The sequence below is a fragment of the Mobula birostris genome, chromosome 19, assembly GCF_030028105.1.
Source record: "Mobula birostris isolate sMobBir1 chromosome 19, sMobBir1.hap1, whole genome shotgun sequence".
NCBI classification, from domain to species: domain Eukaryota; kingdom Metazoa; phylum Chordata; class Chondrichthyes; order Myliobatiformes; family Myliobatidae; genus Mobula; species Mobula birostris.
In genome coordinates this window covers 21,061,613-21,073,847 of record NC_092388.1, presented here as the reverse complement: position 1 = coordinate 21,073,847, position 12,235 = coordinate 21,061,613, and the positions used below count along the sequence as shown (strand labels likewise).

Below are 12,235 nucleotides of genomic sequence, written 5' to 3'. Positions count from 1 at the left end.
GGGTGGGGTGGGGTGGGGTGGGGTGGGGTGGGGTGGGGTGGGGGGGGTGGGGGGGCGGCACTGGCAAATAGCAGCTGAGCGCACGTACGAACTATTCCCGGTCCCCAAGCTGCAGCCGGTGAATAGACCGGAGCTTGCCCTCCGCATGCCGCTAATCTGCGGCCTCGTCCCAGCGCACCGTAACTTTAACCCGCGAGTTCCGGCTATCGACAGCAAACCTGGGCAGCTCTATCCTTCCCGCCCGACAGCGGATCCCCTGCAGCAGTCGCAGCCCACACCCCACCACCGCCATCGCCATCCCCCGGCCGGTGCTCCGGCCACATTCAAAGTTCCCCCACCGATTTCCGGTGGTCCTTCTCTTCGAACTCCCCGGATTACAAACTCAACTCTCGCGTTCCGCATTACTCTAGGAAACGTAATTCATCTCCTTGCAGTGCAGTTTGTCACATGTTTTATTTTAAAACTTTAGAATATGTTTAAATTAATAACCATTTAATGTATTACAAATGTAAACTTTGTGTTTTCTTTGCCATAGCTGGAAAACAAGCAAAACACTGTAATATTAAAACGGAAGTGCTTGTATTCCATAGTACCTGTCCTTTAGGATGTTCGAAAGTGGCATACGGTCGTTAAGTACATAAATTTTGGAATATGTTCACCGCTCTGATGTGAGTAATCTACATGTTTAATATAGTGTTATAATTAATGGAATGTGCTTTGAGAAGCTAAATGCTGCCTTGCCCTTAATTAAACCTGAATTTTATACCTTAGACACATCACTACATTTCCTCTTCAGCCATCAATTTGAAATAATTTATCACCAGAAAACCAGATGAATGGTCATAAACAATATATTTGGCCAAGATAATTTTGAACCAAGGCTAAGTTCTCAGGATAATCCATTAAAGTTGACGGAGACATTTTCTGCAGTTATTGTTATTCATAATTAGAAGTTGGTGGTGAGTCGTTAATTGCAGTTAGTGTGTTGAAGGGACTTTTATAGCACTGTTTTGAGGTCAGTGCCAAGATTTTAATTCAGGAACAACAAGCTAGGATTCTTCATGACTTGGAGGAGAATTTTCAAAGATTCGAAGTACATTTATTTTCAAATTATGTATACACAACCCTGAAATTCGACTTCCCCGGAGACAGTCACGACACACAGAAGAAGCATGGAACCAATCTATCTTGCCATCGTTCTTGATGAGGCCAAGCACTCTCCAATCTTTCCTCTACATTAAAGCATTACACCCTTATAAATCTCTTCAGCACTGACACCAGTTAAGAACGTATGGTGAAGATGACATTGGTTGCTTGTCTCAATATAACCAAATAATGGCAGAAAATAACTCCAGATATGAGCTGGTGCATCCATTCATGAATGATTTAGTGGCAAATACTTAAATTTATATATCTTGGAGAGTACTGGCAATTCTCTGTTTATGTCCCTAAAGGTATTATCTTTGTACCCATTTTCATTGCAAGCTATTTTTAGAGTTGCACATTTTTGTCCACTGCTTTTCAGTTTCGTCACAGTCCTTGGTTTGTGCCCCATAATCCCTCTTCTCATTGGCATGCTTCTGTGTGATGCACTGGTGAAGTTTATGGTTAAATTGCTAACAGTAATTCACAGATATGAATAAGTCCAACTGTGCCATGTGTGGAATTTAAATTCACCAAGTTAAATAACCTGAGCTTAAAAAAACAAGAACCAATTTGTTCATTGCAGCTGTCCTCATGAAGAGAGCTGCCTTTACTTGCTGCACTTCCCTCCCAGGATGTTGATCAATCGCCATTGCAGCATCATTTTCCATAATTCTTTTATTAGAGATTCAGCCTGTCAAAATGTTTCCAAATTTTACAAACAAGAAAGTCCAAGCAACACACACAAAATGCTGGAGGAACTCAGCAGGCCAAGTCCCATCTATGGAAGAGAGTACTGTAGATGTTTTGGGCTGATACCCTTCATCAGGACTGGAAAAAAAAAAGATGAGGAGTCAGAGTTAGAAAGTGGGGGAAGGGGAGGAAGAAACACAGGGTGAAACATGAAACAGAGAGGTGGGGAGGGGTGAAGTAAAGAATTAGGAAGTTGATTAGTAAAAGAGAGATACAGGGCTGGAGAAGGGGGAATCTGACAGGAGAGGACAGAAGGCCACAGAGAAAAGAAAAAGGGGAGGAGTACCAGAGGAAGGTGATAGGTAGGTAAGGAGATGACGTGAGAGAGGGAAATGGGAATAGAGAATGGTGAAGAAGAGGGGGTGGGCCATTACCAGAAGTTCGAGAAATTGGTGTTCATACCAGCAGGTTGGAGGCTACCCAGACGGAAAATAAGTTGTTGCTCCTCCAACCTGAGTGTGCCTTCATCGCAACAGTAGAGGAGGCTGTGGACTGACATGTCGGAATGGGAATGGGAAGTGGAATTAAAATGCGTGGCCACTGGAAGATTTTCTTGCGGATGGAGCATAGGTGTTCGGCGAAGTGGTCTCCCAATCTGTGTCGGGACTCCCCGATATACAGGAAACCACACCGGGAGCACCGGATGCAGTAGATGATCCCAACAGACTCTCAGGTGCAGTGTCGCCTCACCTGGAAGGACTGTTTCAGCCTCTGAATGGTGGTGAGGGAGGAGGAGGTGTCGGGGCAGTTGTAGCACTTGTTCCGCTTGCAAGGATAGGTGCCAGGAGAGATATAAGTGGGGAGGGACAAATGGACAAGGGATTTGCGTAGGGAATGATCCCTGCGGAAAGCAGAAAGTGAGGTGGGGGGGAGGGAGGATGCACTTGGTGGTGGGTTCCCACTGGAAGATGGCGGAAGTTACAGAGTATTATGTGCTGGACATGGAGGCTGGTGGGGTGGTAGGTCCTTCAATCCTTCTACACTACCATCCCACACCAGGATGGTCTTACTTACGCTGCTTGGCATTTAGGGCAGCAATGAAGGCCGTCCATCTCTGTCTGTCCTTGACCATCCTCTCTATTGTGCCCCAGGTGTGGTTCAGGGTCCTCATTTCTGCCTCTACTGTACGGCACCAAGTTGTCTTTGGTCTCCCACATTTCAGGGGTCCACTGAAGTGCTGTCTTGATGATGGAGCTGGCCTCTCTTCTCATGACGTGCACAATCCATCTCCAACATTTCCTCATGCTGATTGCGACATGTCACCTAGATGACACTGAAGGAATAGGGCGTGGTTGGAGATCTTTCTTGGCCAGAAAATACAGAGGATCCTTCGGAGGTTCATGGTGTGGAATGACAACAGCTTGGCAAGGTCATTCTCTGTCATGCGGCAGCACTTTGCACTCCTTTCTTAGAACCCTAACAATAACTCCCTTTGTCTTGTTCTTGGGTACTTAGAGTCATAGAGAAGTACAGCAGAGAAACAGGCCATTTGGCCCAGCTAGTCCATGCCAAAGCCATTTAAACTGCCTACTTCCATCGACCGGCACCGGGACCTCCGCCCTCCATATCCCTGCTATCCATGTGCCTACCCAAATATCTCTTAAATGTTGAAATCAAGCTCACATGCACCACTTGCACTGGCAACTCATTCCACATTCTCACGACCCTTTGAGTGAAGAAGTTTCCCCTAATGTTCCCCTTAGAATTCTAAACCTTTCACCCTTAACCCATGAACTCCGATTGGAGTCCCACTCAACTTCAGTGGAAAAAGACTGCTTGCATTCACCCAATCTATACCCTTCATAATTCTGTATACTTCTATCAAGTCTCCTCTCAATCTTCTTCATTCTAAAGAATACAGCCCTAATCTTTCCTTACAACTCAGGTGCTCCAGACCTGGCAACATCCTTGTAAATTTTCTCTGCACTCTTTCAACCTTGGTTACATCTTTCCTGCAGGTAGGTGACCAAAACTGCACACAATACTCCAAATTAGGCCTCACCAAAGTCTTTTACAACTTAAACATAACATCCCATATTCTGTACTCAAGACATTAATTTATGAAGGTCAATGTGCCAAAAGCTTTCTTTCTGACCCTACCTACCTGTGACGCCACTTTCATCAAATTATAGAGCTGTATTCCCAGATCCCTTTCTTCTACCACACTCCCCAGTGCCCCACTGTTTGCTGTGTAAGACCTACACTGGTTGGTCCTTGCTGCTGCTCGTCCTTCGTAGTCAAAGATGACCATGGCTTCAAAGTCAAATGGGAGATTGGTGGCTGTGGGTCCGGAGGTGACTGATGAGGCCAATCTGGGCCCTGAAGGCTCGCCCACATGTGGGACACAAGTGGGTGGGTGCTGTCGTGGCAGTGGATGCTGCTCGGGCCTTGCGCACAGCACGCTTTCGTTGCGCCTCGATGGTGCGCCTGACTTCAGCTGCACAGGCTCCTGTGGTGATCTTGCTGCGCCAAGCTGGACGGTCGAGGGCAAGCGTCTCCTACGTGTTGATGTCGACACCCAGGCCTTTGAGGGACGCTTTGAGGCAGTCTTTGTAACATTTCTTCTGCCCCCCGACTGAGCGCTTGCCCTGACACAGTTCTCCGTACAGCAGCTGCTTAGGCAATCGGCTGTCTGGCATTCTGACCACATGTCCAGCCCACCTGGCTTGGGCTTTCAGCAGGAGGGTGTAGACGCTGCAGAGCCCAGCTCGTTCCAGGATTTCCGTGTCGGGGACTTTGTCCTGCCACCTGATGTGGAGGAGTCTGTGGAGACAGCTCAGGTGAAAGTGGTTGAGCTGTTTGGCGTGTCTGCTGTGGACAGTCCAAGTCTCGCTGGCGTAAAGGAGGGTGGTAAGGACCACTGCACAGTAGACCTTCAGCTTGGTGGTAAGGCTGAGTCCTCTCCGCTCCCAGAGGTTCTCACGGAGTCTCCCAAAGGCAGCGCTGGCTTCGGCAATCCTGTTGTTGACCTCAGCGTCTATGTTCACTGTGCGAGAGAGTATGCTGCCCAGGTAGGTGAAGTTGTCGACTGCCTGGAGGTTCTGGCCCTTCACCGTGATGCGCGGCTCCTGGTATGGCTTTCCTGGGGCAGGCTGGTACATAACTTCGGTCTTTTTGGTGCTGATAGTGAGACCGAAGTTGTCGCAGGCTTGTGAGAAGCAGTCCATTTCACGCTGCATCTCCTGCTCTGTGCTGGCGTTGAGTGCGCAGTCATCAGCAAGCAAGAAGTCTCTGATGACAGTCTCTTGCACCTTTGTAACTGCCTGCAGGCGCCTAAGGTTGAACAACCTGCCGTCAGTCCTGTACCTGACGTGGATTCCTTCTTCATAGTTACGGAAGGCATCTGTCAGCATGGCAGAGAATACCATACTGAACAGAGTCGGGGCAAGAACGCAGCCTTGTTTGACGCCATTTGTCACTGGGAAGGCCTCCGACTCGTCGCCGTCATCCAGAATTTTCACCATCATACCGTCGTGGAACTGCCGGACGATTGTGATGAACTTGCTGGGGCAGCCAAACTTCTCCATGATCTTCCACAAGCCTTCTCTGCTGACCGTATCAAAAGCCTTGGTTAGATCAACAAAGGTCACGAAGAGGTCGCTGTGTTGCTCCTGGCATTTTTCCTGGAGTTGGCGCGCAGCAAAAATCATGTCTGCAGTCCCATGTTCAGCACGGGAGCCGCTCTGGCTTTCTGGGAGCAGACCTTGCTCAAGATGTTGGAGAAGGCGGTTGAGCAGGACGCGGGCCAGAATCTTCCCCGCAATGGACAAGAGGGAGATGCCTCGGTGGTCGTCACAAGACTGGCGGTTGCCTTTCCTCTTGTAGATGTGGACTATGCTGGCATCTTTCAGCTGTTGCGGGACCTGTCCCTTTTTCCACATGGACTGGAAGAGTACAGTCAGCTTTTGCATCATGACAGGGCCTCCTGCTTTGTATACCTCAGCAGGGATTGCATCGGGTCCTGGCACTTTGCCACAGGAGAGTTGCTTCACTGCCTTCCTGACTTCATCTACTGTGGGGAGGGTGTCGAGGTTCTTGTTGATTTCTACCTGGGGCAGGCCTCGTCGTTGATGTCGGCGGGGCGGTTAAGGACATTGTTAAAGTGCTCAGCCCACCGATCCAGAATCTGCTTCTTCTCTGTCAGCAGCTGCGTCTCATCTGCGTTGAGGAGGGGTGAGGAGCCGGAGGACTGGGGTCCGTATACAGCCTTAAGCGCATCGTGGAAGCGCTTTATGTCGTGGCTGTCTGCATAGCCCTGGATTTCATCGACCTTCTTGCTGAACCAGCTGTCCTGCATTTCGCAAAGTTTTTTCTGCACCTTTCTTCTTGCGTTGGTAAAGGCATCTTTCTTGGCTAGTGACGTGGGGTCGTTCTGATGCGCTCTGTAATGTTGATATCCTACCAAAGTACAAAACCTCGCACTTGTCTGCATTAAATTCCATCTGCCATTTTTTAGCCCATTTTTCCAGCTGATGTAGATCCCTCTGCAAGACATGATAGCCTTCCTAACTATCCACTGTGCCCCCAATCTTGGTGTCATCCACAAATTTGCTGATCTAGTTAACCACATTATCATCCAGATCATTGATATCGATGAGAAACAACGACAGACCCAGCACCAATCTCTGTGGCACACAACTAGTCATGGGCTTCCAGTCAGAGAGGCAGCCCTCTACTACCACTCTCTGGCTTCTCCCACAAAGCAAATATCTATTCCAATTTACTTCCTCATCCTGAATGCTGAGTGACTGAACCTTCTTGACTAGTTGCTCATGTGGGTCCTTGTCAAATGCCTTACTAAACTCCATGCAGACAACATCTACTGCCTTGCCTTCATCTACTTTCCTGGTAACTTCCTTGAAAAACTCTGTAGATTGGTTAGACATGACCTACCATACAGAAAGTCATGCTGACTATCCTTAATCAGCCCATGTCTATCCAACTATGTACATATCCGGTCCTTTAGAATACCTTCCAATAGCTTTGCCACAACTGATGTCAGACTCACTGGCCTATAATTTCCAGGTTTTTGTTTAGAGCCTTTTTTAAACACTGGAACAATATAGGCTGTCCTCCAATCCAACAGTACCTTTCCTATCATTAAGGATGTTTTAAATAACTCTTCTGGGGCCCTGGTAATTTCTGCAATTGCCTCCCTTAGGGCTCAAGAGATACCTTGTCAGGCTCTGGGGGTTTATCCAACCTGATTTGCCTCAGGGTAGCAAATGCCTCCTCCTTTGTAGTATTGAGCAGTCAGTCCTGCCCCTCCTGCAACCAAGTCTTACTAATGGCTGCAACATCATTATTCCAGCTGTTGATCCATGCCCTTCCCCTTTCCTGCGATACTCCTTGCATTGAAATGTACACTGCTCAGGACACAATTCGAACCATGTTCAACCTTTTGATCCCTGACTTTGTCTGAGATCTTACCAACAGCTACCTCCACAGCTCTCTACTAACTAGTCTGGCACTCTGGTTCCCATCCCTCTGCAACTCTAGTTTAAACCCCACCATGCCCCATTAACAAACCTTCCCGCTGGGGTATTAGTCTCCCTCCAGTTCAGGTGCAAACTGTCCCTTCTGTACAGATCCCATTCTCCCTGGAAGAGAGCTCAATGATCCAAAAATCTTATGCCCTCCTTCCTGTGCCCACTCCTTAGCCATGTGTTAAACTGTATAATCTTCCTTGTTGTGGCCTCACTGGCACATGGCATGCGTAGCAATCCTGAGATCACAACCCTGGACATCCTGCATGTTAGCTTGGTACCTAACTCCCTGAACTCCCTATGCAGAACCTTGTCACTCATCCTACCCATGTCATTGGTACCTACATGGACCACGACCTCTGGCTGTTCACCCTCCCAATTAACGCTAAGGACTCGATCTGAGATGTCCCAGACCCTGGCGTCCAGGAGGCAACATACCATCTGGGAATCTTGTTCTCGCCCACAGAACCTCCTGTCCATTCCCCCAACTAACGAATCCCCATTCATCACGGCGTGACTTTTCTCCCCCTTCCCTTCTGAATCGCAGAGCCAGATTCAGTACCAGAGACCCAACCCCCCCCCCCAACAACAGTATCGAAAGTGGTATATCGGTTGTTGAAGGAGATGGTCACAGGGGAACTCTGCACTGGCTCCTTAACCACTTTCCCCTTCCTGACTGTCACCCAGTTTCCTGTGTCCTGCGTCATGGGTGTAACTACCTCTATATACTGTATGTCCTATCTATCACCCCCTCAGTGAAAAATCCAGAGTTCATCCAGTTCCCATTCCAAATTCCTAACACGGATTGTTAGAAGCTGCAGCTGGATGCATTTCTCACAGTTGTAGTCTTCAGGGACACTGGGGGTCTCCCTGCCTTCCCACATCCCGCAAGAGGAGCATTCAACTATCCTGCCTGACATCTCTACTGTTCTAACTGAGCAGATATAAAGGGAAGGAACGTAAACTTTACTTAGAGCTTTCTTTTTCTTTGATTTCTTCTACTGAAGCCTCTCTTTGCTGAATCCACGAAGACCTAAAGCTTCAAGATTACTACTGTGACTCTCTCCACTCAGAAGATGGCTGCGGTACTTGTCCCTGCCTTCCTTTAATATGCTCTTGCTAATCAATCTCAAACATGAATTGGGCACTGGTCAGAGCACAGTTATTAAAGTCTGTCACGAGCCTTGTGGCCCATCAGGCTAGTGCTTATGCCCGTTTCCATGGCATGAAGCAACTGAGAGTACGAGACTACCCCCCCCCCACCCCCCGGATAGGACGCCAGTCTATCGCGAGGTTGACCCCCAGTATTTGTTTTGCCAGTACCCATTCTCAGCTGGAGCATTGTGTGGTTAAAGGACACACATGCTGCCCCGGCCCAGGCTCGAACCCACAACCTCCAGATCGCTAGTCCAACGCCCTAACCACTTGGCCACGCGCTACACAGAGCCCAATTATGCTGCTGCCTTTTTCTACTGGGGCAATGGACCTGAATGAAGTCCCCTCCTCACAAACTTCTGATATCCAGCTTGGTAGCTGGTCAGAGCTCAATCCCATTGTTCCTTTTCCCAGATGATAGTAAGCATTGGTTGTGGGATGGCCTGCTGCAACTTTTGGCTCTGCTTTGAACAGTTCAGCATTCAAATTGTCGTGTCTCCAGAATGGTCTACAGGTCCTTTTCTTCTTCCTTGAACAAAGGCCCATTCGGTTTCCCTCGGTCGAAATACCAATTCTTCCGGCTGAATCTTTTCTCATGTTGAATGGGAATTCTCAGTTCACTTTCTCCAGATCAAAGACTTAGCTGTGGCAACCTATCTTATTGTGGAGCACATGGAACAGATTTGCTTCAGTTCAATTTAGCCCCCTAGGCCAACACTTCCTCTGATACATCAATGACGACACAGGCATTTGGTTTTGGAAATTTGTATTGGAAATCCAGAAATCACTACCTAAATATTTGAGGTACAGAATAAAATGAGCTCTTAGGGAATTTATGCTGGAATAAATTTAATAGATATGCACAAAATGTGAAAGAAACAACACATTTTGTTTAATTTTTTTTCAATTTGAATTGAAATTTCATGCACAGATAATTTACATTTTTCTTAATGCAGGTTTATTTTTCTGTCTTGCAGTTTTTTTCTGTCAAGAGTTTTCTATGTTGCTTACTCTCAAGGTGTCTGCGTTACATCTGATATACATTTACAAGTGAATCTCTCATTCAAACTGAAAGCTAGCAAGTAATAAATGGAACACAAGCGACTGCTATCTACCTCTACTCTCTCCTGCCCCCACCAAGCTCTATCTGTTCAATTTTACCTCTCTCCTTATCTGTCTCTGTCTATCACCATGTCTAGAGCCTTCAGTTTTTTGTTTATTTGCCTCAGATTACAGAAATTGTCACCTTCGTCTCCATATACAGCCACTGACCACTGAAGAGATTTATTTTAGAAAATGACCAGGCAATCTCTTAAGTGCCAACCCTACGGTGAACCAGCAGCTGAAGTATCTTTATTGTTGAGGGGAAAAAAACATTGTGTACTGACACATCTCCGCTTATAACATAGGATTGAATGGAAATAGGTTTTGCATTACCGAAAATCACAATTTGGATAGTTTTCTAGGGTTGAAACCACTCCCTGCTGTGCCCATTGTACTGATATTGCTTCTACAGCCTTACAGATGTTGGAAATGTCTTTACTTTTGCTGCCAACATCAGACCTTCTCTCTTCTAAAAGTGGCTTATTTTTGACTTTTCTCTTTCTAGATTTCCCATTCTTTGTCTTGGTGCATAGACCAGCAAAAACGTTCATTGGGTTGCATCCTGATACTTTTGCGATCCAAAAGTTCTTCGGGAGTCATGAATGAGGCTCAAAACGTGTTTCTTATAGCCATTTTATTGAGAGTTACGAGTGAAAAAAGAAACAAGAAACAGAAGCAGAGAGGACAACAAAAGGATAAAGGAAAAAGCATCCGTGGTTTCTCATACTCAGTCAAGAGAAAACAACATTCCATGTACATATACACATACAGACACTATATACCTCAGACTAGCTAGATTCAAGTAGTGTGGCACTTGTACCATAGAAATTAAGTTTCTAGAGAAACACGGAAGCAATGTACAGGTGTCCCCTGCTTTTCGAAAGTTCGCTTTATGAAACCTCACTGTTACGAAAGACCTACATTAGTAGCCTGTTTTCGCTAACAGAAGGTGTTTTCACTGTTACCAAAAAAGCAGCGCGCGAAAAAAATCAGGGCGCGATAAAAGGCAGCGCGCCGCGTGCCCCTTGCAGCCGCTCTACCCCGGATTCGGAACTGCATTCTCGCCAGCATTGCTTAAACACGTGCCTGTGAGCAGCCATTTGCAAGATGAGTTCTATGGTATCGGAAAAGCCTGAAAGAGCTCGTAAGGGTGTTACACTTAGCGTAAAACTAGACATAATTAAGCGTTTTGATCTTGGTGAACGAAGTAAGGACTAAGTGAGTTTGGCTTGTGGAAGCTGACGAAGATGATGTTGAAGAGGTTTTGGCATCCCATGACCAAGAACTGATAGATGAAGAGCTAATGCAATTGGAAGAGGAAAGGATAACAATGGAAACCGAATGAGTAATGATAAAGTACGACTTTAATTTTGAAAGGGTACGTCGGTTTAGGGGATATTTGCAGGATGATTTGAGTGCTTACAAAGAACTGTATGATAGAAAAATGTGCGAGACTCAGCAGTCAAGCAAGCCTTCCAAATCAGCCACAGCAGACGACGAACCTTGACCTTCGACATCGAGGCGGGAGTCATAGGAGATGAGCGGCCAGCTTTAATGGAAACAGACGACGAGATGACACCCCAGTGTCCCACCACCCCAACACCCAGGCCGCGGACAGATACCGATTCGCGGAGAATGCAGCAGTAGCCGGGAGACACACAGTACATCTTTAAGAAAAAAAACGAAATAAACATGCTAATTAATTAGGTACCGCCCGGCACGTAATTGTTGGCCCAGATCAGAGGCGATGCAATCAGAGGTTGGGGCGCACGAAGCAGAGAAACGTCGGAGCGGAGGAGTCTCAGAGCCCATCCACCTGAACCGAGAGCAAGGTTGGATCAATCGAAGCGCTGGGCTGATTTGGAAAGGTCAGGTACAGGCCGAAACGTGAGGATGGTGTCCAGGCCCAGATCGGATCAAAGCGACAGGGCCTGGGTCCTAGTTTGGGGAACGATGTGGTCGGATGATTTAAATGCTGGGCCAGATGGGTTGAAAAGGCCCGGTGTTGGGACAGGAGGTGAGGGTCAGGCCACTGCTCCTCAACATATGCTCTGTGCTTCGCTGCACTAAGGCTGAGGCTGTGTCCTGCTCTGGATGCTCCGGGCTTCGTGTCTGTGAGCTTAGCAGCCATTTGCCCTGCTGTGTGAGGAACTGAGCCTGAGGCCGTGGGCCTGCTCCGGCTGCTCCAGGCTTCCTGTCTATGCTTGCTTTTATTGTTTTCACGATGTGTGTGTGTGTTTTTTTTCTCTGAGCATTGGGTGTTCGTCTTTTTAATGCGTTCTTTTGGGTTTCTTGTTTTGTGGCTGCCTGTAAGCAAATGAATCTCAAGCTTGTATAATTTATTCAAAAATGTAGTTTGTACCACCAACATCAAGAAGAATAAATTTTCCTGCTTGATGGACTGTCATTCCCTGCAAGGCGCAGATTCTTCTGAATGGCTTAACTCTGCTAAGTATCCTAGTTGGGATTTTACCAAAGTAAGGCTTTTTGTGACTGCCAATTCAATCTGCGGTATTTTAAAATCTTAGTCTTCAGGATTGTTCAGGCAGCAGATGCGTGGTTTGTGTGCAGATCTGGTTGATTATGTTGGCAGA

At 47.1% G+C, this 12,235-nt stretch overlaps 1 protein-coding gene and 1 long non-coding RNA gene across 4 annotated transcripts in view; one reads left to right on the top strand and one right to left on the bottom strand.

Moving 5' to 3' along the window:
• Window positions 1-334, bottom strand: part of mrpl3 (mitochondrial ribosomal protein L3) — a 58,902-nt gene extending 58,568 nt beyond the window's left edge. Inside the window, exon 1 of one of the 2 annotated variants that reach the window (XM_072283314.1) lies at window positions 219-334. In XM_072283314.1, coding sequence (XP_072139415.1) covers window positions 219-298 — 80 coding nt within the window. In that variant the 5' untranslated portion in view covers window positions 299-334. Of the gene's footprint in view, window positions 1-88; window positions 176-218 lie in introns of those variants that run through there. The other variant, XM_072283315.1, reaches the window with a different exon arrangement.
• A 225-nt stretch (window positions 335-559) lies between these two features.
• LOC140212470 (uncharacterized) overlaps window positions 560-12,235 on the top strand; it is a 42,012-nt gene continuing 30,336 nt past the window's right edge. For both annotated transcript variants that reach the window (XR_011889723.1, XR_011889724.1), the window contains exon 1: window positions 560-668. This is a non-coding gene — a long non-coding RNA (uncharacterized lncRNA). The remainder of the gene's footprint in view (window positions 669-12,235) is intronic.